The 26196-nt window shown below is 40.5% G+C and overlaps 1 protein-coding gene across 2 annotated transcripts in view; it reads left to right on the top strand.

Moving 5' to 3' along the window:
- The first annotated feature begins 666 nt into the window (after window positions 1-666).
- Window positions 667-26196, top strand: part of LOC127799962 (mediator of RNA polymerase II transcription subunit 13) — a 93526-nt gene continuing 67996 nt past the window's right edge. The window contains exons 1-7 of one of the 2 annotated variants that reach the window (XM_052334276.1): window positions 667-842; window positions 1177-1835; window positions 6376-6515; window positions 17501-17574; window positions 17703-17842; window positions 17925-18011; window positions 18301-18388. In XM_052334276.1, the coding sequence (XP_052190236.1) occupies window positions 6492-6515; window positions 17501-17574; window positions 17703-17842; window positions 17925-18011; window positions 18301-18388 (413 nt within the window). In that variant the 5' untranslated portion in view covers window positions 667-842; window positions 1177-1835; window positions 6376-6491. The remainder of the gene's footprint in view (window positions 843-1176; window positions 1836-6375; window positions 6516-17500; window positions 17575-17702; window positions 17843-17924; window positions 18012-18300; window positions 18389-26196) is intronic. The other variant, XM_052334275.1, reaches the window with a different exon arrangement.

Raw genomic sequence — 26196 nt, forward strand, 5'->3', positions numbered from 1 at the left:
TGTTTGTTTTACTTTTATGATTACATTAAAATTAAAAGAGATGGAGAGAGAATTTTAGGAATTAATTACAAAAAAATAACATTTGTTTATTAATTGTAAGGGACTAGATAATTCAGAGTCATAAAATTCATGGGAGGTGCATATAATTACAAAAATGTAGAAGTGACTGATACAATTTATGTAAATCTTAAGAACATTCATGAGATTTGCGTACTTATTTATGTTGGTATATTAAATAAGATCAATCTATAAAATTAAATAATAAATATAATTTAAATGTACAAAATGTGTATTAGATATTCTAAACTCACCCGTGTCCAGTGGAGTTTCAATACTTTATTAAATAATTATAATTAAAATTTAATTTAATTTAAATAATTTATTAAATATTTGTATGTGATTAAATTAATCTCATATAAAGGTTTTTATTAAATTCTCACCGCACCAAACTGTAGATGAATTCATTCCAATAAGGAGCACAAAATGAAAAATAATTTCATTAAATAAAAGTAGATTTTAAACATAAGATGGAAGTTCCGGCATGCAATTATGAAAAATAAAAAAAAAAACAGCCAAAGAGTAAGCAAAAGAAGGAAAAAAACAACGAAAGTATTAAGGAATAATAAATAGCAAAAATACTCCCATACCCCCTGCTTTTTGTAAGAAGCCAAGCCATCTCTCCAGTCTCCTATTCTCCATTCTCCTTCGATCGGGCGTTCCGTCGCCTGTCCCTCTCTCTCTGGAAGCTTCTTCTCCCGCGGGCAAAAATTCGAAGCGCTCTTCTCTCTTTGCTGTCTCGCTTCATTCTGGTGGGAAATCTCTTCAAGTTCTTCTTCGACAAGGTCTCTGTGGCAGCTATCTGTCTACTCTTCGACCTTTCGCTTGTTCAATCCGTGCTCTCTCTCTCTCTCTCTCTCCCCCCCCCCCCCCCCCCCCACCACCTCTTCCCCTCTCTCCCCCTAACTGTGAGTTCATCGTGCTAGGGTTTTGTAATTCATGTATTTTGTTGGTTGAATTAGTTTATATTTCTTGCTCCCTAACTGTGAGTTCATCGTGCTAGGGTTTTGTAATTCATGTATTTTGTTGGTTGAATTAGTTTATATTTCTTGCTCTCTCCTTTTTTTGTCCTCTCTTGTTATTGTCTTCCTTCTGTTTTGTTTTTTTGTTTTAAATTAGGGTTCACACCGATTACACACACATATCTCGATATGGAGCATGGAATTAAGCTTGTTGAGAAGTGGTGATTATGGATGTTGTCATCACAGCAATTGCTCCATTTGGACTGGGTATAATTCGCGTAATTGATACTAGTCCTGGCATAGGGCAAAAATGCCCACTAATCCGAACCGACCGACTCGGGTAGCGGCACTACCTCACTCCAACCAAGTCCATGTTCTATGACTTCTGTCCATTGCCTTTCTTCTTCGTTCTTGCGCAGGCGCAGCACACCCGAGAGACCGCCTCACTCGAGTGACCCCCCCACCCGTCGTCAACCTTCATCTCGTCGTTGACTCGTTGGCTTCTCCCTCACCCAACACCCAGCCCTCCTGCACCCGATAACCCGAGACCCAGCCCCCCTCCACCAGTGGTCGAAGCAACCCTAGCCCCAGGTCATCGGTGGCTAACCCTCACCTCGCCGTCGCCGTCAGACCCAAACGCCTTCACTGTCGGCGACGGCTTCTCCCCCACCCAACGCCCAGCCCCCCTGCACCTGATAGTCCGAGACCCAGCCCACCCCCCATCCCATCGAACGGGACAGCAAACCCTAAGCCATTTCACCCTCCTCACCTCACCGTTAACGATCTTGCGGGTATCATCGTCATCGATTTGAGAAGGTAATACAATTTTGGCAACTGAATCGTCGTGTGGTTTTGATTGTCATGTCTGATCTAGTTGGTTTCCCTTGCTGTTTGTTTAATCTTTCGATGCTTTGACTTGGCTTTGCGAATTCGTTGTTTAACTTGTTTCTGTTTTGTGATTTGGTTCGTTGTTTACTTGTTGCTGTTTTGTGTTTTGTGATTTGGTTCTGTTTCAGTGTTTTGTGATTTGCTGCTTGTTTAACCTATAGATACCTTCCATGTTTCTATTGGTTTTCTTCCATGTATTCTATGTTGGGATATCTGTGTACTGAATGTTGAATTGATCACAAAATTAAAAAAACACGAAGAGATTGCAATCTCAGGGGGCTGTGATGGGTGAATATGGCAATCAATTTTGGAACAGAAAGCTTTTTATTGGATGATGATGATGATGATGATAATGATGATGATGAGGCTGGGGATGATGCCCCCACACTTTTGTCTAACTTCGAGCAATTAAGTTTTCCTTAGCGTATGCTCTATGGAAAAGGAATTTGAATTTGGTTTCTCAGTGTAGTAGGAATTCAGTAATCCACTGTAATTGTCATGAGTCAAAATAAAAAATCATCCCATGTTTTCTTTTTTGTTAGTTTTCAGTGTTTGCTGTTGCTGATGATAGGGGGATAGGAACTTAGAAATCAAGATGTATTTGGAATTGACTTGGAGGTAAATTAAATTAATATATCAGGATGTTAAGGAATTGAATCAAGATGTATTCGGTTAAATTTTTGGGCTGTTTTTCGGTTTAGTTTTTGGTTCAATTAGTTTAAAGGTCAAATCGGTTAATTCGGTTCGGTTTTTGGGCTATTTTTCTGGTTTGGTTAGTTCAAAGTTCAAATCAGTTAATTTGGTTTCGGTTATTTCGGTTAGTGTATCAAGTTGGTTCGGTTCGGTTATTTTCAATGAGGCGGTTCTGTTTAGTTAGGTAAAATGGGGCGGTTCGGTTCGGTTATAACCGAATGCACACCCCTAGTCGCATATGTTCCTTGCTTTGTGGTTTTCTTTTAACTTACCTTGCAAGAAAATTTCGAAAACATCTCGCAAGGCTCCTTTAGAAAATGGTACGTTCTCATGTGGAGAACAAGTTGTGAGATTTCATGGAGGCTTCCTCGTGTTTTCTTGACCTTCGGAAACAATAGATAGTGCACTTGGTCTTTGCGAAAATCAAGTAGACATGTAGTCTGGAGGAAATGTTCTAAGCGTGCATTTTACCATTTTTGAACTTATATCTGTCGATTAGAGAAAATGGGATACTCAGTAGATCTGTCATTGAAAAATGTGGTTGAAAGAACAATTGCAGTAGGAAGTCTATTTGGGTATATTGAGGATTTCATGGCATGTTTGATGGATGAAGAGGGTGTCTAATATGTGGGTCAATGGCATTCCAGAACTAATCCAGGAGACGGAGTGAGAGCAATACGAGGCAATGAGCTTGACAGTTACTTGTTTGCATTAAGCATAGTGCTTATGTGTCAAAAGTGAAGCATATATGTAGAATGTAGATATTAACGACCCCTAGCTGACCCTTGATGGTAATATTTAGATTACTACATGTCGACCTGCAATTAGGAACCGGGCCAGGTTGTTTTTGTAAATATGTGGCAATCTGTTATGATTTTGAGACTTTGACTTTATAGTGAATGTCACTTTATGTTTATACGAATGGATGTTGCTTTGCTTATCTCTTTAATTTTTAACACTGTTCATGTATAGTTGAGCGGTATCATGTGAATATTATATGTATTTGTGTAATAGATTTAATATAATAAATTTAATGAACAACGGTGGATATTTTTTTGCATGTTAGCCAATGCAGTAGATATGGATGAATACATAGATAACAACACGCTAAAATCACCTTCTCAAGCAGGTGAATCCCTTGAAAAAGGGCCAAAGACATTACATACTGTGAGAGATCATCAAGAAAATAATATAAAACAAAAAAGATAGAGGCAAGACTCTGAGCCCCCCTGCCCTTTTATCTCCAGCCAAAGATGCCATTGTATTTGCAAGCAGGAATCATACTCCAAAATTCTCTCAGCCTTGATTCTCCTACTTGGACAACTGAGCCTATGAGTACAAAAAAAATCATCACAGAAGCTAGTATCAGTGTATCACTATTGCCTGCTAATTATCAAAAATGCAAACTAAAAGCCTGAAATATTACAAGCAAGTGCACAGTGGAGTAAATAATCCATCAACTTCGTATCGTTCTCTCACAAACATATTTATAGTTCAATGTAGAGCAAACCAGTCCTCGATTTCTCTCAAGTTGCTTGAACTCTGTACCAATCCATGATCAGTGATCACAATACAGTTTCTCCTTAACAACGACTGCTAACAATGAATGTCAATAAAGCCAACCTCCTAAACTCTGAAGAGCAATAAATTAGCTACTCAGTTTATATAAGTTATGCATATGCTTGCCTCAAAGTACCCTAAACACCAGAGCTATCAAACCTCTTAAATACCTCCAACAATTTCTGCAAGTAGAAGTTTGTGTTCAATCAATAATGGGCGGCCTTACAAAACATATAGCCATGGATAGAGATAATTACAGTGTTAGAATTCATTTAGCTGACCCCACCTAATGGGGTTAAGGTTGTGATGATGAAGTAGACTTCAATCTCTTTTTGGATATGAAATCCTGTGCACAGATCAAAGAAATTCTTACTCAACTGATAATTAGAAATTCAGAGCACTAGGAGTCCAATGCAGTAAGAGAAGGGGAAAGAGGGAGATGCAGGGTATGGGACAACATTGAAGGTGCTACCAGGCTTTCATATGCTATTTTCCAACTAACAAATATAACAGTGAGCCAAAATTGAAAAGGGAGCCCTAGGGAGAATAGATGATAAAATGATTGATCAGCGCATCAGTCCATTGATTCCCCAATTGGTCCACCAAGGAACAACTTGATTCAAGCGTTAACAGACAAACAATTCATATCTGTTCAGTTTCAATCGGGACTTGAATCAAGCAGCATTCTCTTTTTCACAGCTTCAAGTGCTACCATGGATAATGATTTTTCTTGAATGGTATGTTTCGCACTCATTAGGGCCTTGTAGACTTCACTTTTCTTCATTAATAGGATGGAAAATTTATTGATTTCGAGCAATCACAAGACATCACAAAGCATATCAATAAGTTAACGAGATCATAATACATTTGCTTTTGTTAGCCTTACATGTTTGTGTCTTACATTTCATTCATGGGAAAATCCAATCCACCATTGGTAACATCTTATCTCACAAAATTTTGAAGAAAACTTTTCAAAATAATGGCTATATTTTCTCCTCGTTATCTTTTATTTATAGCAAAAGTTGGCCGTTCATTTGTTCCAAGAGTTTGAATCTGGTCCGTGTAATAGATGTTGGTGATGGCACTAAGAACATCATTAACTTATGAAGCACCAACATGGACTTGGGGACGTCATGTTCCAAAGAAGTAGGGACATGACATGGTCGGGATATGTAATTAATAAAATAAATTTTTATTTCTCGAATGGTATAATAAAGTACTAACATGATAGTCCAAACTCATAAATATGCATTTAAAGTTCATAATCCAAGATTCCAAATGAATAAGTCTAATCTAATTAGCAACCAACTCGCAAGTCATTAGTCATTTCAAATTCAACGCCAAAACAAGTATTTAAGATTCACAGAAAAACTCAATATAAAGACAAATAATGTAAAGCAGTCTTTCAGTCCTTAAGCTTCATCATCTCCAACTTCAATAACATCATCAATATCATATGCAAAAACCACATCTTCTAAGTTGGTTCATCAAGAGAAAGATTAGCTACTTCAAACATCCCAAAAAGGTTTGCAAAGTGACCCCAGAGGGGACACACGTGTTCCCTCCTATGCCCATTAAGAATTTTTTTTTTTTCTTGACATGCCATGTGCATGTCCATATGTATTGCCAATGTGTCTGACACGCCTATGACATCGGCAAGACAGCCCTAGGGGCATGTTCATGCTATATAGCCATTAACAAGTGACTATTGGATTGGGCTTCTGGCTTCCTTAAAACCCTACAGCTGTGCAATTCTTGTGTGGCCCCCCTCCTCCTCCCAACACACACACCACCACAAGAGAGAGGGGGGGTGGGGGAGGGAAGGGGAGGGCCCCCCATCCCACCATGAGAGAAAACGGATGTTGACTGTTAGGTCCTTGAGGCATATGGAGATGTAGCATTAATACCTTGACAATGAAAAGTTTCTCTTTTGGGAGGTTAGGATCAATGTGTTTCATTTGCTAAAAGCAATTGATGTTGTAATGTGCAAATTTGATTACTAGTTGGGCCACTTTAACTGCATTCAACGTGAATTTATTGTCAATGAACATAATTTTATTTAATGTATATGGTGTGTTGTCCAGAATTTCTATTGCATTTTACTGTGAAGGAAAAATAAATTGATTTTAATTTCTGTAATTCTTTCTTCTTGATCATATCGTAGCTTGTTTCATCGAATAAAGTAATAATTAAGTTTTTTTCCCCTCCTGTTCAGCTGGTCTATTATTTTATCATTGTTCGGCTTGTTTTTTGGAGTGGAGATATTGCCAAGGCACTTAATGTAAGATTGACAGACATTTACTTCAGCGAGAGCTCCAAGGCATTTCAGGAATGTGGACAAATGTTTTCAAAATTGTATGATTCTCGCCTCTTATCGAAGTTGATTATGTTTTTTTTTTGCTTCTGAAAAGGAATCTATAGCTTCTTGTTCGTTGTTCCTTGGGTTTATGCCTTTTCTCTTTCCTTTCCTTCCTTTTTTGATATGCATAAAAGTATCTCTTGAGAGATGCCCCGTGGGCTTGACCCAAGTGCACTCATCGTGATGCAATTAACAATTGCAGCACAGGATTTGCTCATTGTTATATTTTTTGTTCTTAGACATTTGTCAAATTAGAAATGATACTGTAGAAGGTTCTGTTTATGATATTCTCCAATGCTATCATAACAAGTATTCATTAACATGGTTGTTTCTCTCTGCCTGTATATTTTATACATGTAGTTTGGAGGTTTTTATTGCTACAATGAGAGATGAACCTTGATGAAAGACAGATCAAGGTGGAAGTTACACATTTTTCAAAGAAAAAAGGTTGAAGTTACACTGCATAAATATTTTAGTCTTATTTGGGAGAGAGTTACTAGTAAAATGGAAATGAGTAGAATGGAGCGCGCAATATTTTCTTCTTGTTTGGGAGAGTAGGAGAAAATAATGTACAGTAATGTGAAATGCTTTCTCCTTTGGAATAGCAATGAAGTGGAAGAATATTATACAACAAATAACCATTATTACCCCCTTAATGGGAAGATAGCGTTTTGTTATGTCAGGGCAAATTTGAATATTTTAAAAACTATTAAAGTCAGTGCCATTAACACACAAAATTAAGTTTCTTTACATTTCCATTTTCTCCGCTGTCCCCCAATTTGGGAGAAACATAAAATAGAGCTTTGGAGGAGAATGGATGGGAAGTGTTTCCATCCATTTCCATTTTGTTCCATTATTTTTCCCAAACAAGGAGAACTCTCTTCTATCCATTTCGATTCCTTCTCCTTTTCCGAACACACTGTTTAGGACTGAATCCTATATTCAAGTAGCAGTACCTGAAATCCTTGAACTGTGAAATCAGAGCAGAGCACTGGAAGTAGATGAATCATGAATGTGTAAACTGACTTCCATGCATCTGCTCAATATTAAGTACGTGATAAGGGCCTTATGCCAATTAAACAATACTTGTTATGCCTTTGGACATATGAATGACTAATTGGTTGACGACTTGACATGCCTTCATCTAAATGACAATTTGGCTAGAAGTTGCTTAAGTAATCATCTCAAAGATAAGGGGTCATCTCAAAGATATGGAGTGTTTAGGCCGTGTTCCTTGGATGTTGGCCTTTTGGTCTAACAACATTGTCATAATTGTGGTGTTCAGACCTTTCTTGCTGATTGATCGCAAAATACACTCTCTGCTATGCTGACTCTCATGCTTCGCTCTTACATTTTATGGCTTATCCTTTTCTAGCTTCGACGGATTCCATTCTACCTTATCACCCATTGTTATCACGAGTAGGCCATCAAGCAACCTTAGCCTTTTAGAGACCTGGTTACATTGCTTCCTATGCCATTTCTTGCTTTTGCGCCCTATTGGTGCAAAAATGATCCAAGTGCTTGGAGATTTGGTTTCTATACGAAACTTGTAGAAATTGAGTTAATTTGATCTAAGAACCGGTTTCATATTTTAAAAGAACGATTTTGCATCAACTTGATATTATATGATAGCTTTAGGGAACTTGTGATAAAGCTGCCTACAGTTGGGTTCTATAGTTAGTAAATGAGTTTGTCAAAGTTTCTTGTGTTTTAGGCAAAAGGTTGGCATATTTAATTAGATTTCCAAATGGACATCTTGTAGGAGTTTCTGTAGAACAATGGCCCAACTATATTGACACACACTGCATTTGATGTTTTTGATGTTAAACCAAAGCCAAATGGGTTGAAAAGGATTTGGGATACTTTAGGTTTAATTGGAGTTTTTAGGCTAAATCTATATATGTTAATTTGAGAATAATCTGGTTATTGTAGTGAAGGGAAAGAGCAAGTAGAAGTTTACCCTTTTAAGAAGGTTGAGTCACCTCGTACTTTTAATCTAAGGTACTGTGACTCTTTTTCTCTCTTTCCATGTTTATCAATCATAACCAATTAGCATATGCAATCTATCTGTTGAGTTGTATATAGAGATAATTGTTATTATGTCATGGCTTATGTCGTGGTATGTGTATATATAGGTGTACACTTTTTAAGTTGATTAGAAGAGAAATTCCTAAAACTACGTCTCTTTCTCCCTCTCTCTAAATTCTCACACGGTATCAGAGCCATCGATGAGAAAACCCTAAGCTGTCGTTGTGTATCCTTTTCTAGTGGTATCCAAACCCTAGATCTATCCACCTCCGGCAACATCTCCCGAAGCATCTTCCATTCCACCTGTCGCGCCATCTCCTGCCTCAGTGCCACCACAACACCCAGATCCGGCCTCCACTGTCACTATCTCGTCCAACCAGATCTGGTTGCATCCACTCAGATTTGTGCCGTCTCAGGTTGCCATCACCCAAATCCGGCCACTACTGTCACCGTCATTGTCACCGTCGTTGCTGTCGCCCGCCAACGCCATCACCCAGATCCAATTGCCACCGATTAAATCTGACCATGCCTCGCTCAAATCTGGTCGCCACCGCTTAGACCTGGCTGCGCCTTGCTTAGATCCGGACACCATTGCTCAGAGCTGGTCGCAACCACTTAGATCTCCCGCAAATTTGAACTGTCAGCCTCTTTTTCGACCACTGATTGCTTGCGCCACTACTGTTGTTGTGTCCGCCGGCCTCAAATTGGCCCACCCCCAGAGCCCTGCCGCTGTTAGCCCTCCGCCCATCAAAACTGTGCCAGGATGTTTTTGCTCCGATCTCCTTCTCTGGTGCTCCAATCGCGACACCTGTCACCATTGACTCGTCTCCCTTAGTCCATTTCGATCCCAATGGTTTCGTCGCCATCCATTGCCGCCCGTCACCGCCTATCTTCGTTGGTGCTTCAGCAAGCCTCTGTCGCTGCTTCTTCCATCCCGTTTTAGATCTAATTTGCAGCCCTTGCCATGCCTGACCTTAGTAACGCCACCCCTACTCGTGGTGAGTTCACTTCAACATCTAATGCCTTTGCTGCCTATCAACCCTTTACTGTCTCTAATCTCAGGACAACCAACATTACCACCATCAAGTGATAGGGTATGCCAACTATCCCTCATGGGCAGCCTCGGTCAAAATGTGGTTCAAAGGTCAAGGCCAAGCTGATCATCTTTCCACAAAGGTTGAAAGTATGCCAATAGCCAATTGAGCTAGATGGGAACAAGTTGATGCCCAGTTATGCAGCATCCTAGGTAGTCCATTGATCCATCGATCTTGTAGCTCTTCCGCCCCTTTGAAATTTGTGTTAACGTATGGAAGGAAGCCAAAGAGTGCCATACAAATGATATCCAATACTTGTATACTGTGGTCTCCAATATCAAGAATCTCAAGCAGGAGACATTAATGGAATCATATCTAGTGCAAGTTTGTGCACTCGTGCAGGAATTTGATGCTCTTCTTCTTCTTACTACGACTTGCACCGAACAGATTTCCCAAAGAGAGAAGTTTTTCATGGTTATTGCTCTCTCTAGATTGAAACTAGAATTTGACGCCATTAAGCACCAAATCTTGACTAGCTCCACTAATCCTACCATGAAGGACTCTTCCAAAAGGTTGCTGAACATGTCAGGTGTGCTTGGTGTGTCCTCTTCCTCTACTATTGCCGAATCTTCAACTCTTGTATCTCAGGCTTCCAACTTAGGAGGAAACAAAGTCTCTACTGTTGTTCCTCCAGCTGGATTTTCAGCTCTTGTGTCTCAGGCTCCCAACTTAAGAGGAAATAGAGGACGTAATAATAATCGCCCATGATCATAGTACTTTTTGTTAGAAAATGGGTCATCTTGAGGAAAATTGTTGGAGGAAACATGGTCAACTAGCTGCCCTTCTTGCATCTTGGACATCCCGAGCGGCTCACATTGCACAAAGTCTCCTTAATCCAGCATTGGGCGTTCTGACAATGACCCTACTTGCTACTGACTATGAGGCTTTTTTGAAATTCCAAGCGTCTTAGCAATCTCCTAGTAATCCCATGGCTTGTGTTACTCAAAGCCCTTCTATTGGTCCTTGGATTTTGGACTTTGGTGCCACCAATCACATGTGTGGTAATAAAGATCTTTTCTCTACCCTTACCGTTTATGAACATTTACCAACAATCACTATTGCAGATGGTACCACAATGCTAGTTAAAGGAATAGGGAAAACCTCTCCTACCTCCGCTTTCTCTTTAAATTATGTCCTTTATGTCCCACATAGTCCTTTTAATTTGCTTAGTTAGCTTACTAGAGAACTAGACTATTCGATAACCTTTACCTTCACTTCTATTTGTGTGCAGGACTGGGGAATGGGGCAAACGATTGGTGTCGGGCATGAGTCATGGGACCACTATCATCTTGCTGTGCCCAGTTTGCCAATAGTCTGCACCAGTGCGGCTTCCCTAGACCTCTTCCATTCTCGTCTCGATCATCCCAGCCTCTCCAAACTAAAAAAATTAGTTCCTAGTTTGTTGTCATTATTCACTTTTAATTGGGAATCATGTTAGCGTGGTCAACACGTTCGTAGTTCGTTTTCTAGTTGCATCCATAATAGGGTTAAGGCTCTCTTTTTCGTTGTGCACTCTGATGTATGGGGGCCCAGTCAAGTCACCTTTACTCTAGGTTTTTCATATTTCGTTACTTTTATTGATGACTTTTCTCGTTACACTTGGTTGTTTCTTATGAAGAGTCGGTTCGAATTATTTTTTTCCTTTCAAACATTAACTGTTGAAATAAAAACACAGTTTGGAATTTTTATATGTGCTTTCCATAGTGATAATGCCCTTGAGTACTTTTCCTCTCAATTTACTACTTTCATGACTACTGTGAAGCTTAGGAAGTAAACCTAGCTTTTAATATGCATAAAACCACTTAATTAAATTCATAGACTATACATCTATATATATATATACAAATACAATGGGCCATGGGCCATGGGCTCTATCATAGGATTAACCCTAGACTATAACCATATAACTCAACAATCCCCCTCAAGCTGGAGCATATATATTATATGCACTAAGCTTGCTACAAATATACTCAATTCAAGGACCCCTGAGAGACTTAGTGAAGACATCTGCTAACTGGTCATTGGAATTGACAAAATCTGTAGTAATACAGCCAGATAAAATATTCTCTCAGATGAAGTGACAATCTATCTCGATATGTTTGGTCTTCTCATGAAAGACTGGATTGGAAGCAATATGTAATGCAGCTTGATTGTCGCAAATTAATCTCATCTGTGATATCTCTCCAAACTTGAGCTCCTGAAGCAATTGTTTTAACCAGATAAATTCACACGTTGCCAAGGCCATAGCACGATATTCTGCTTCGGCACTCGACCTAGCAACAACCTCCTGCTTCTTACTTTTCCAAGATACTAGGTTACCTCCAACTAGAACACAATATCCTGAAGTAGACCGTCTATCTGAAGGAGAACCTGCCTAATCAGCATCAGAATATTCGACTACTTGATTATGACCTCTGTCCTTCATACAATAGTCCTCTACCTGGAGCTCCCTTAATATATTTGAGAATTCGGACTACCGCATCCCAGTGATTATCTCAAGGAGACTGTAAAAACTGACTGAGAAAGAAATATCTGAGCGAGTGATAGTGAGATAATTACGTTTTCTGACTAGCCTGCGGTATCTTCTAGGATTAGCAAGAGGCTCCCCCTGTCCTGGTAAGAGCTTTACATTAGGGTCCATAGGAGAATTTATAAGTTTACAATCAAGCATCCCAGTTTCTTCCAGAATGTCTAACACATACTTCCGTTGAGAGATAACAGTACCAAAACTGGATTGAACAACTTCTATGCCAAGAAAGTATTTAAGTAACCCGAAGTCCTTAGTCTGAAAATGATGGAAAAGATGTTTTTTCAACTGAATAATACTATCCTGATCATCACCGGTAATAACAATATCATTCACATAGACAACCAAGTATATACACCTCCCATGTGATGTGTGTTTATAAAAAATTGAATGATCAAACTCACTACGAGTTATACCAAAGTCTTGAATGACAGCACTGAAACGACCAAACCAGGCTCGAGGAGACTATTTCAGCCCATATAGTGAGCGATGGAGTTTACAAACCTGCTCAGACTCCCCCTGAACAACAAACCCAGGAGGTTGCTCCATATAAATCTCATCATGAAGCTCACCATGTAAGAAGGCATTCTTAATGTCCAGTTGATACAACGGCCAGTGGCGCATAGCTGCTATAGAGAGAAACAAACGTACAGAGGACATCTTAGCAACAGGAGAAGAAGTGTCACCATAGTCAAGGCCATAAACCTGAGTATACTCTTTGGCAACCAAACAAGTCTTGAGGCGATCAACCTACCCATCAGGACCCACCTTGACAGTATAGATCCACCGACAACCGACAAGAGATTTCCCTGGGGGTAAAGGAAACAAATCCCAAGTACCATTGGAATGCAAAGCAGTCATCTCATCCACCATTGCTTGTCGCCACCCCGGATCACTATTGCTTGTGACAATAGTTACACTTGGGGCGTTTGCCCCGATTACCACGATCTCCTCCCTATTCGCCACTACTCTGAACGTGTGAAGCCATGACTGAATGATCACCTGCAGAAGAGGGAGGCACCGTAGGAACAGATGAAACCCGAAGAAGACGAGAATACACTTCATCCATAGTAGGTATAGTAGGATTAGCAAGAATCTGATCACGAACAGGAGAAAGCTCAGGACCAATGGCAGCAAGAGTACACACCATGAAGAACTTATCCCGTTGAGCTAGATCCTCTGCAACAGTCTTTCCAGCTGGTAACAAGGAGTTAAATTCAGCTTTAATAGAGGCCATCCGACCAAGAAAATAAGGAAGAGTCAAACCCTGTTGTCGTAAATTGAGCAGATTAGACACTACTGAATACAAGCGTTGAATGTCATTAGTGTATAACGCCTTGGCTTGAGCCCACAATTCATAGCACGTGGTATAGTTAGTATAGATCGGATGAAGAGAGGGATCAATTGACTGCCACAGGAGACTGCACAACAGAGCATCAACTCTCTGCCACTCAGGTTTGTTTGTGGTCACATTCTCGGCCTTGGTAGTTAGATGATCCCGTAAGCCTTGACCCATAAACCATAGTTCAACCGCCTTGGACCAAGAGATATAATTGGAACTATCCATCAACTTCTCAGTAGCAATGGCTGGAGAGGGAGACAAAATACCAGAAAAGGAGCCAGATTTACTAGTACTAGCCATGTTGGATAAAAGGGAGCCTTACAAGATCAACAGATCTGAAACAAAAGGATTAAATAAGCCAAAAATAAAGGCTGGATGATCCAGCATAGAGAACAGTCACGTTGGAGCAATGTCGGTGACCGGCGGTTGCGGATGGTGACGAAACCATTGGGGCTGGGATGGACTGAAGGAGGCGAGTCCAATGGTGACGACGGCGTTGCGATCGGAGCACTGGTGAGAGAGATCGGAGCAAAAATGTCTTCGTGAATAGTGCGAGAGAGGCGGTGTGTGGCGGCGAAAACGGCGACGATCCTCTGGGGGTCAACAGATCGGAGGCCGGCAAACGCAACGGCGGCGGCGGTGTGCGTGATCAGTGGCTGGACGGTGAAGACCTGCAGCTGACCAGTAGCGCGCACGCGGTGGAAACGTAGTGGGCAGCGATGGCGGTGGCACGATAGGCTGCGACGCTCAGTGGCGACGCGACCGACGGTGTTCGTCGGTGATGTGGGCGGCGACAACGGCGACAACGGCTAGGGTTTGTATGGTGGCTGCTAGGGTTTGTATTTTGGCTCTGATACCATGTGAAGCTTAGGAAGTAAACCTAGCTTTTAATATGTATAAAATCACTTAATTAAATTCATAGACTATACATCTATATATATATACAAATACAATGGATCTTGGGCTCTATCATAGGATTAACCCTAGATTATAGCCATATAACTCAACAACTACTAATGGCATCTTATACCAATCTTCATGTCCTTACACACCTCAACAAAATGGTGTTACTGAGCGTAAAAATCGCTATCTTATTGAAACTACACGAACACTACTTTTACATGCCAATCTTCCCACCAAATTTTTGGGAGATGTTCTTACTACATGCCAATCTTCAGTGTTACAAGTCAAAATTCCTCATTCTCTTTTGTTCTCTTCACAACCACTTTATTCTGTTCCCCTTCGTGTATTGGGATGTATTTGTTTTGTGCATTCTTTTTCAACAAGACATGATAAACTTACTGCCAAATCCCTTAAGTGTAGCTTTCTTGGCTACTCCCGATTGCAGAAAGGCTATAAGTGTTGCTCTCTTGAGTTGAACTGCTATCTTATGTCTGCTGATATCACATTCTTTGAACAACAGTCTTTCTTCTTGGTTGCTCAGCCCAATTCACATAGTCTTGACCAGGTATTGCCTATTCCTTTTTCTTCTCTTCCGCTACCCTCTTTGTGCCCGCTTGTCTCCTCCTCTATGGACCCCCCACTACTATCATTAGGTCCCCATTCCACGGATCCACCACTTCTTATATATCATCGTCGTCCTCAACCTGTTGTCGACACTAGCATTTCCTCAAAACAGGATTCTCCTGACTCACTCTCTTTGTTAGTGGTTCCTCTTGCCACGGATCCTGAGCCATATAGCCTTCTTGTTGCTCTCTGCAAAGGAACTAGATTTCCACGAGCATAAACTACAAGGTAGATGCATAAAGAAGATGAGTGTCGATAGAAAATCAAATAATTAGCTTCACTCAAGAAGTCTCTTTATGGTCTAAAACAATCTCCACCAGTGTGGTTCGACAGGTTCAGTACTGTGGTTCAAGCATTTGGTCTCACCTGGAGTGAATTTGATCATTCAGTTTTCTATCGACATTCCTTTTCTTTATGCATCTACCTTGTTGTTTATGTGGATGACATTATTATCACAGGGAGTGATCAAGTTAGCATACAGAAGCTGAAGGAACATCTACCTCAGCACTTTCAGACCAAAGACCTAGGCAGACTCTGGAATTTCTTGGGTATTGAGGTTGCACGATCAAGAGATGGTATCTCAATTTCTCAGAGAAAGTATGTACTTGACATCTTAGAAGAACATGGTATGGTGAACTGCAAACCGGTTGACAATCCAATGGACCCAAATGTCAAACTCTTGTTGAGACTGGGGGAGCTCTTTTCAGATCTTAGAAGGTATTGAAGATTGATAAGCAAGTTGAATTATCTCACAGTCACTCGTCTTGACATTGCTTTTACTGTGAGTGTAGTTAGTTAGTCTCTCAGTTCTCCATGTGATTCTCATTGGGATGCTGTTATTCGGATTTTAAGATTCATCAAAAGAGTACCAGGTAAAGGGCTACTCTATGAGGATAAGGGACACACATATATTTGTTGTTATGCAAATGCAGATTGGGCATGATCACTTTCTGATCGTAGGTCAACCTCTGGGTATTGTGTTCTTGTGGGAAGAAATCTAGTTTCTTGGAAAAGTAAGAAACAAAATGTAGTAGCTAGATCTAGTGCAGAGGCAGAGTATTTGGATATGACTAATGCAACTTGTGAACTTGTTTGGCTTAAGCAACTTCTGCAGGAAGTTAAGTTTTGTGACGTGGCCCCTATGAAGCTTGTTTGTGATAATTAGGCTGCCTTGCGCATTGCTTCCAATCTAGTGTTCCATGAACGGACCAAACATATTGAAATCGACTATCATTTTATTAGAGAGAAGTTGGTTGAAGGTGTTATCGTTACAGAATTTGTTAACTCTAATAATCAACTTACAGATGTCTTCACTAAGTCTCTAAAGGGTCCTTGGGGTAGAATATATTTGTAACAAACTTGGTGCATATGATATTTATGCTCCAGCTTGAGGGGGGAGTGTTGAGTTGTATATAGATATAATTGTTATTATGTCATAGCTTATGTCATGATTATGCCATGGTATGTGTGTATATAGGTGTACACTCTTTTAGTTGATTAGAAGAGAAATTCCAAATACTCTCTCTCTCTCTAAATTCTCACACTATCTATCCATTTCCTTGGGGTGAATGTTACTGTAACCAGCTATCCTGGCCGCAACTGGAGAGTGTATAAATTACTCCTCCTTAACACACTGTCAGGTTCCATGCATCCCTGTAGACAGAGTGCAATGCTTGAGGTGATGAACAACGGATTCTGTACTGTTCTTATACATATATCACCAATACTCTTATTTTGTGGGCATGTTCTGTATTGAGAGCATTAAGTTTTTTCTTCTTTGTTCATTCCTAGTGAAGGCCATCTAGTATGGCTCTCTAGGAGCCTGAACAACTTAAATGGAGAGTGAGCTTGGAGTTCTGTGGGGTATGGGATTAATGCTAGGGGAAGTTTGAGATATTTTAAATTTTGGCAAAAAAAGAAAAAAGAAATTTCAAGTAATCAAGAACTTTGAAAATTTCAAGGAATCAAGACCTTGACAAATTTATAGTCCCATGCACCTTAACTAATGCATGGAATTGATCATCATTATCTAAACCTTATCCCAACCCAGTTACAGTGTCAATTGACTTTTAAAAATTACATTGGCAATACAAAATAATGCAAAAGAACAATGTGGCAAAATTTTACATTGGATGCTCTTTCTGATGTAACCCTCTAGCGAGGGAATGATGAATTGCAACACCATGTTCATATGGAAAAGCTTTATGAGATACTGGTGAATGAAGATAATTGATATGATTATGTTCCATCATATTGTTGAAATTGTGAGACCAACCTGTACAACATGGAAACATGACATGCAGAGAAGCTGATAATCAACAAAAGAAAAAGAAAATTCAACTAATCCTCTTTACACGGTCTAATTTTCTGTTATTTTGGTTGGACTCTAATTTTGTTATGCTTGTTTCTCAATTTCTATAACATATTCATCGTTATCTCATCTTATACTAAGTGTTTCTACAGGGTGGCCATAGTCAGATATCGTGGTTTCAGTTTCTGCCTCATGAGTCTGATCTCAATCCTCTGCCTGATAAGAGGTTTTGTTTTTGTGCAGTTTGACTAATAATCCTATTACATTTCTTTTTTAATGTGACATCAGAAAAATACTATGTAATTCATATTCTAGCTCACTGCATGAACTGCACTTTTCTTTTTTTGTGGGTAGCATAAAACTGGAGCAGAAAGATGCTGCTACTCTATTGGTGCTTTCATCCCATCTGCAGTTGCAGAAGGAAGGATTTCTTAGCACATGGACCAATTCTTTTGTTGGACCCTGGGATCCATCGCAGGGTCTTCACAACCCTGGTAAATATTGCAGTGAGTGGTTTCAGACTTCTGTTGCAATTGCTAGTTCTGTAACTACTAAATGCCTCTGTGAAATGCACAGATGAGAAAATCAAGCTCTGGCTTTTCCTTCCTGGGCGTAATTCATCTGTTATAGAGTCAGCTCAGCATGCTGTATCTAGGCTAAGAGGTATCTTCGCCCTCATAATTCAATATTGTATTAAAAATTAGGGTTTCTGGTTGCCTAGAAATTGGTTCTCTTCTTTGCAGATTTGTTAAAAACATCTTGATATTTGATTGTAGAACTCTACCCACAGAAATGACTATAAAATTGTATATCCTTAACTCAAAACCTTCACATCTATTGAGAATATTTCATGGATCACTTTCTTTCAGCTTTAATTAGTGCCTTTTCTTTTCAGAAATTTGTGTAGGATAGTACTTACAAGATTTATTTGCTTTTATATTTGTGGTGGAAGTTCTTGCCTCTGGGATCTGGTCGGCTCCTGGTGACTCAGAAGAGGTTGCTGCTGCACTATCTCAGGCTTTAAGAAATCGTATAGAAAGGTACCTTTATGCTTTGAAGTTGTGTAGTGTATTGATTGAACTCCTAAATCAATAAAGCAACCATTTTTATGGTTTTGAATTTTATTCATTATAATGAAATAAAACAAGCATTAAAATAGATGAGTAATAGTAAAATAGTTGGACTGGATAATATACCTATAGAAATATGGAAGCATATGGGAGAAGAGGGCCTTTTTGGGTTAATGAAATTATCTTATGTGATCCTTAAATCAAAAAGAATGCTGGTCAAGTGGAGGAAGTAGACTTCAGTGTCTATTTGCAATGGAGATGTTCAAAGTTGTGGAAATTATAGAGGAATCAAGCTAATGAGCCACAATATGAAACTTTAGAGAGGGAATGTGAAAGAATAGGTTAGGGGAATGGTAAACTCTTCCACCGTGAATAATTCATTGATATGTAAGACTTATATATAAAAAACTCCTTAAAAATCTCCTAATTCTTCTCCCATTTTATAGGAGTAGATTACAACACTTTAGCTACCTATTTTATAGATTTTGATTAGCAAGAATCTGGATAGTCAAAGATTGATTTATCCTCATTCTTTCTTCTCCTTTTTTGTGGTTATCTTGATCTGCATAGTCATGCCCTCCATTCTTCTTTATCTCCTTCCAACACTCCCCCTTAAGCTGGTGAATAGATGTCAAATCATTCCAGCTTGCTTCTAAGTGATTCAAAATCTTGTTTTTGCATTGTTTTAGTCAAGATATCTGCTTCTTGATCTTTAGTAGGAACATAAGTGAGTCTTATGTCTCCTTCGTCCTTCTCTTGCTTAACAAAATGTCTATCAATTTTAACATGCTTCATCTTGTCATGTTGTACTGGGTTGTTTACAATGCTGATGGCTGACTTGCTGTCATTGTAAAAAGTTTAGGAGATGAAATAGTCAGATAAATCTTTCATCATCCTTTCTATCCATATTATTTCACAAATCCCTTGAGCAATGGCTTGATACTTAGCTTCTGCACTACTTTGAGCAACCACTTGCTGCTTCTTGCTTCTCCATGTCACTAGGTTTCCCCACAGTTTGGTACAATACCTTGATGTGGATCTACTATCATCAATATAACCTACCTAATCAGAATTTGCATAGCCAATAATTCTTCTATCTTGATTTTTCGTGAATAATAACCCCTTCCCAGGTGTTCTTTTGAGATACCTGAGAATATGGTAAGCTGCTTATAGATGTCTTTTAGTTGGTGAGTGCATGTATTGGTTAATAATACTTACAACATAGGTAATATCCGGCCTAGTGTGAGATAGGTAAATGAGCTTCCCTACTATGCGTTGAAATCTCCCTTTATCAACCTGATATCTTTCTCTCTCTTATTTATTTTTGCAATTGGGCTCTAGAGGAGTGCTTGCAGGCTTACACTCGAGCTTGCCTATTTCTTTTAGCAAGTCTAGGATGTGCTTCCTTTGTGATATGAAGATACCCTCCTTGTTTCTAGCAACTTCCAAGCCTAAGAAATATCTTACTTCTCCTAGTTCTTTTACTTCAAATACCTCCCTTAGTTGATGTTTCAAATTCTCAATCTCTTGTGTGTTATCTTCGGTGATGATTATATCATCTGCATAGACTATTAGGATAGTCCTTCTTCCATTAGCTTCCATCTTTGTAAAAAGATGTTAGATCCTCGATTTGACTTGTAGGTTCTTTCGTAATTGAAGAACAACCAAAGTAGGTGGGAAAGTCGAATAAGAAAAAGAGAGGGAAAGAAGAGAGAGAGAGAGAATAAGGAGGGAAAAGATTAGTGGTAATTTCCTCACATGACACCATCATCGGTGGTATTCTCTTATTTATAGGAGAGACAGTTATTTACATCTTCTAGAACAGCCAAGTGGCCATGTGCACATGGTTCTAATCCCCTGTATACAGCCTCTATACAATCGTAACTACCAAACTAACCATGTGTTCCCAATTACAAGATTACCCTCTTAGGCTGTGACAACTATTCTCCCCCCTTGAAGTATTTATTGTCCTCAAGAAATTAGAAAAGGCTGGCCACTCTAGGATACTTCTAGAGAAGGACTAGAAGGTACTCCCAAGTGGTGGTGTTGGGTTGCAGATGTGTCCACTGGACCAAGACCTGTGTGAGTGGCAGTGAGTCATGGTAAATCACTCTCCTTTCTAGGATTGCTTTGGGCTCCACTTCTATTATGGGAACTTCAATTAGTTTCGGTACCTCCTGGCTGATCTCTTTTGTTGTGCCCACGACTTTCTTTAAAAGGGAGACATGGAACACTTGATGTAGCCCTACTCCACTCCATCAGGAAACAACAACCTATAGGCCGCGGGAGCCACCTTCTCAATAATCTTGAAAGGCCCATAGTATTTGAGACTGATTTTAGATATAGGACCCTTAGTGAAAAGATGTTGTTGAAACCTCTTCACCTTTAGAAAAACCTACTCACCCACCTCAAAATTTCGATTTGTGCGGTGCTTATCTGCCATTTGTTTCATCCTTTGTTGAGCTAGGGTAAGCTCTCTCTTGATCACCTGAAGGGCCTCTTGTTTGGCTTGCAAATATTGATCTGCCGTGGTCTCGGCTGGGCTATAGTTCATGATAGTAGGGATGATAGGGGGTGGGTATTCGAACGAGACTTCAAAGGGAGTCCTCTTGTGGGCCGTGTGATAGTTGTTGTACCACCACTGTGCCAATGCCATCCATCTGTTTCAACTCCTTGGTTTGGTAAAACATAGGCACCTTAGGTATGTCTCTAAGCACTGATTTACTTATTTAGTTTGCCCATCAGTTTTCGGGTGGTAAGTAGATGACAAATGCAGTCCTATTCCCAACTCTTGGAATAATTTTTTTCAAAATTGGCTGGTAAATACCTTGTCTCTATTTGAAATCATGGATCATGGCAACCCGTGTAGCTTGAATGCATGGTCCATCAGTTTTCTGGCCACCTCTGTAGCAGTAAAGGGGTGTGCCAATGCAATGTAATGGCCGAACTTGGTTACTCGATCTACCACCACCAGAATAGTGTTAAAACCTTCTGACTTGGGCAACCCTTCAATGAAGTACATAGTAACCTGCTCCCACGCTTGGGATGGTATCTCTAAGGGTTGGAGGAGTCTCGGGTAAGACACTGCTCATGTTTACATCTTTGGCTGGTGCTGCACCTTAGAATATACTTTGTCACGTTCTTCTTGAGCCCTGGCCAGTAGAATAGCTGCCTAACTCGGTGGTAGGTTACATTTCATCCCCAAATGCCCTCCAATGGGGGAATCATGTAGAGATTGTAAAATTTGCTTCTTCATTTGCTCATCCTCCCCAATCATCACCCTACCATTGTATTTGAGCAGTCCTCCCTTTAGAGTATATCTCGAGTCCTCTTGGGGTTGCACAGATAATTGAGCTAGCACCTCCTAGATCCAATTAGTCTGTTCGTAGTTGCTGGTTATGCCCTACACCCAATTGGGTACCAGAGCTGGAATTGCATGGTCACTCCCCTTCGTTTCCTTTCTGGACAAGGCTGCCACCAAATTCTCTCGCCCTTTCTATATTGGATCACATAATCAAACCCCATGAGTTTAGAGATTCCTTTCCTTTGCAGTTGATTGTGAGCCCTTTGCTGTGACAGAAATTTTAGGCTCTCATGGTCTGTCCTGATGGTGAAAGGTCAGCCCTCCAAGTAATACCTCCACTTTTCTAGTGCCATGAGGACGACCAGCAGCTATTTGTCATAAATACTTAGGCCAATATGCCTTGGGGCAAGAGCTTGACTTAGATAAGCTATTGGCCTGCCCTCTTGAATTAAGACTGCCCCTAACCCTGTGTCACAGGCATCTGTCTCCAAGACGAATTCCTTAGAGAAGTCCAGTAATGCTAGGATGGGGGCTTGGGTCATGGCCTCCTTAAGGGACGCAAAAGCATCCTCAATCTCTACTCCGCACTGGAAGTTGTTCTTTTTGAGCAGGCCGGTGAAGGGCTTACTAATCAGACCATACTCTTTTATAAACCTTCGATAGTAGCCCGTGAGTCCTAGGAACCCCTTAAACTCCTTCAGGGTCTTAGGTTTGGGCCATTGCGTCATAGTTGCAATCTTTTGAGGGTCAATACTTACCCCCTGGTTGGATATGATATGGCTAAGGTATTCCACTCTAGTCTCTGCGAAAGTAAACTCGAACCTTTTCACATAGAGTTGATGGTGTTTGAGGATTTCAAAGGCCTTCCTCAGATGGATTAGGCACTGGTCTAGGTTAGGATTGTAGACTAGAATGTCATCGAAGAGGACCAACACAAATTTTTAGAGGTGGGGAGCAAAGATCTAATTCATGAGTGGTTGGAAGGTTGCAGGTGCGTTTGTGAGGCCAAAGGGCATGACCTAAAACTCATAGTGTCCTTGGTGGGTTTGTAAAGTTGTTTTAGGGTAATCTTCAGGGTTCATTCTAATTTAGTGGTATCCTGAAGTGAGGTCCATCTTGGAGACAGAGGCCCTAGATAGCTCGTCTAGGAGATCTTCAATGATGGGAATGGAAAACTTATTTTGATGGTTATGGAGTTGAGCTACTGGTAATCCACTTAGAACCTCCATGACCCATCCTTTTTCTTTACTAAGAGAACCGAGGATGCAAATGGTCTCTGGCTTGGTTGGATCAAGGATTTAGACAACATTTCCTTGATCAGTTTCTCTATTTTTGGACAGGGGAATATCATAGACCTTGTGGTTGATGGGTTCATTGTTTGGTTTGAGAAGGATGGAATGGTCAAGGAATCTAGGAAGGGGAAGTTTGGCAAATAAATTCCCAAACTCCATTAACAATGTGTGAATCGGGCCATTAGGGTGTACCTGAGTAGTTGTTGTTGATAAAGACTTGGCCATGTTCTATCCACCACTTCTTTTGTCTTCCTGTTGCATATTCCTCCTCTTCCTCCACCTCCATTTCTCGGGCATATAGGGAGTGTAGCTACCTTATTAATGTGCCTCCCTGCTCCGATAATCTTTGCAATCCATTTCCTATTGTCACCTTGCATTCCCTTGCTCCTTGGCACCCTACCAGGGTCACCTTATTGAAGTCAAATATGAGGGGACTTACAGTTTGCTTCCAATCGGCCCCTAGCACAATGTGGCATCCCCCCAACCTTAAGATTTGTAGATCAACAGAAAACTCGTGCCCATTCATCGTCCATTTGAACCCAATCCACTTAAATTGACTTGCTCTCTGACTCCCATTAGCTATCAATATCGATAGTGGGGCCGTCTCTTGTAAGTTGCATTGCAGAAGAGTGGTTGTTTCCTCATCAAGGAAACTATGGGCGTTGCCATTGTTAATGAGGACTACCAATGTCCTCTTTCCCGCTATCCCTTTCACCTTGAGCACCTTACTTGAGGCCTGGCCTTGCAATGCAACATGGATAATTCACCACCCTCTTCGCCCTCTACAGGTTCCTTTTGTTCTTCCTCATTTGCTTCTTCCTCTTCTTCTTCTCCCTGGCCCTCCATTGTCAACAACAACCTCTTACATTGATGCCCTGGGCCATACTTCTCTCTACACTTGAAGCAAAGCCCCAATTGCCTCTTTTGTTCTATAGGCAAAGCCTTCGCTGGGGTTGGGCCCGGTGGATTTCTTCCGGTTAACCCACTCCTTGGCCAGGGTTGGCTATTTCCTTTATTCATCCCATTGTAGGAAGTCTCCTCTCTATTGCCCTTGGCTGATAGCTGGTGCCTCTTAGCGAAGGTTTCCAATGATAGTTTGTGAAGGCGGGCTTGCTATGCTGCTTGTCCAACTGACGTCGAATAGAGCATCTTCACGATTGGTCGGATCAAGTCATCTAGCTCACTGCTGAAGTTGGACACAAAATAGCTTTCATCCATTGAGGGGTGTGCAAGGGATAATAAGGACCTTAGCTCTTCGAAACTCACCTGATACACCTCCATTGTTCCCCTTTGTTTCAACTTATTGAATTCCTCAATGACATCAGTCCTTGTCTTCTCTCCGAACCTGTTGTAGAGGCCATTAACGAACTCACCCACCCGATAAGCGGCCGCTGTCTTCTCCATTTCGTCCTCCCTTGGCTCCAATTTTGGAACCAGGCGCTCGCTACATCATCCAAGTAAGCGGCCGCTGTGTTAACCTTTTCCTTGTCAGCCACCCGATACTGGTAAAAGACTCTTTCACATCGCCGGATCCACCACTGGGGTCTATCCCTCTTAAACGAAGGAATGTCCATCTGTGGCCCCGGTATGGTGAAGTGATTCCCCCCAATTCCTCAGTTCCTCAGTTCGAATTGTCTTGCTCTGTCTCCCTTCTTTCTCCTGTCTCTCCTTGATTATTGGGTCTCTGCCTCTCCCTTGGTGTCATCAAAATTGGTGCCGATGAAGATCTGGGGGGAAAATCCGTGGGGAGGTTGGCATGAGGCTGTCGAGCAAAGATGCTCAAAGCAGCACTCAACTGTTGGTTGAATTGCAGACTTAGTCTAGCAGTCTCCTCTCAGAGCCCACTTACTGCTCGATCCACCGTTCGGTCTAGATTGGCTGCATACTCCAACCGGCTTAGGTTAATCTCCTCCTGCGTGTTCCTGATGCCCAATTCCAATACATCCAAACGATCTTCTACTTGCTCTGATACCAATTGTCAGATTTCCGATTTGATTGGTAGGTTCTTTCGTAATTGAAGAAGAATTGAAGTAGGCAGGAAAGTTGAATGTGTGTGTGTGTGAGAGAGAGAGAGAGAGAGAGAGAGAGAGAGGAGGGAAAATATTAGTTGTAATTTCCTCGCATGATCTCCATCCTCGATGGTATTCTCTTATTTATAGGAGAGATAGTTATTTACATCTTCTAAAACAACCAAGTGGCCATGTGTACTTGGTTCTAATCCCCTGCACACAACCTCTATACAATCGTGTAACTTCCCAACTAACCATGTGTTCCCAATTACAAGATTACCCTCTCGGGCTGTGACAAAAGAGTGTGATCAGCCAGCCTTGTTTGTATCCAAGCTGGTTTAGAGTATCACTAAACCTCTTAAACCATGCCCTAGGAGATTGCATAAGACCATATAAAAACTTTTTCAACCTGTATACCTTTCCTCTTGTGTTTTCTCTTTCAAATCCTGGTGGTATCCACATGTAAATTTCTTCCTCCAACTCTCCATTTAAGAAGGCATTCTTTATGTCTAATTGATGTAGTCTTCGGTCTAAGTTCACTGCACTCATGAACCATGCTCTAGCAGATTGCTTAAGGCCATATAAATAATTTATCAAGTTGCATACCTTTCCTCTTGTGTCTTCTATTTCAAATCTAGGTGGTGTCTGCATGTAAATTTCTTCCTCCAGCTCTCCATTTAAGAAGACATTCTTTATGTCTAATTGATGTAGTGTTCAGTCTAAGTTCACTGCATCGGTTAGATAGCCTAATTTTTCCTTTCCTTGAACTACTAATAAGATTGATTGGGACCATTATCTGAAATTGGTTCCATTCAGCTTGTATTGAGTGATCTGAAGAGAGTGGCTTTCAATGGCTGTTGGAACAATTGGAACTTGATTCTCCTTCATTGGAGGAGGATTAGTTGTAGAAGTCTCACCAGCTGTTTGTTTTTTAGCCATATCGTGGACTTTAAGACTCTATGCAGTAGGAAACAAAAGATCAAGTGCCACAAGGACATGGCTCTAATACCATGAAAGAATAGGTTAGGGGAATGGTAAACTCTTCCACCATGAATAATTCATTGATATGTAAGACTTATATACACAAAACTCCTAAAAAATATGCTAAAAAATCTCCTAATTCTTCATCTATTTTATAGGAGTAGACTACAACACTTTAGCTGCCTAATTTAC

This window comes from Diospyros lotus, chromosome 4 (genome assembly GCF_014633365.1).
Source record: "Diospyros lotus cultivar Yz01 chromosome 4, ASM1463336v1, whole genome shotgun sequence".
NCBI classification, from domain to species: domain Eukaryota; kingdom Viridiplantae; phylum Streptophyta; class Magnoliopsida; order Ericales; family Ebenaceae; genus Diospyros; species Diospyros lotus.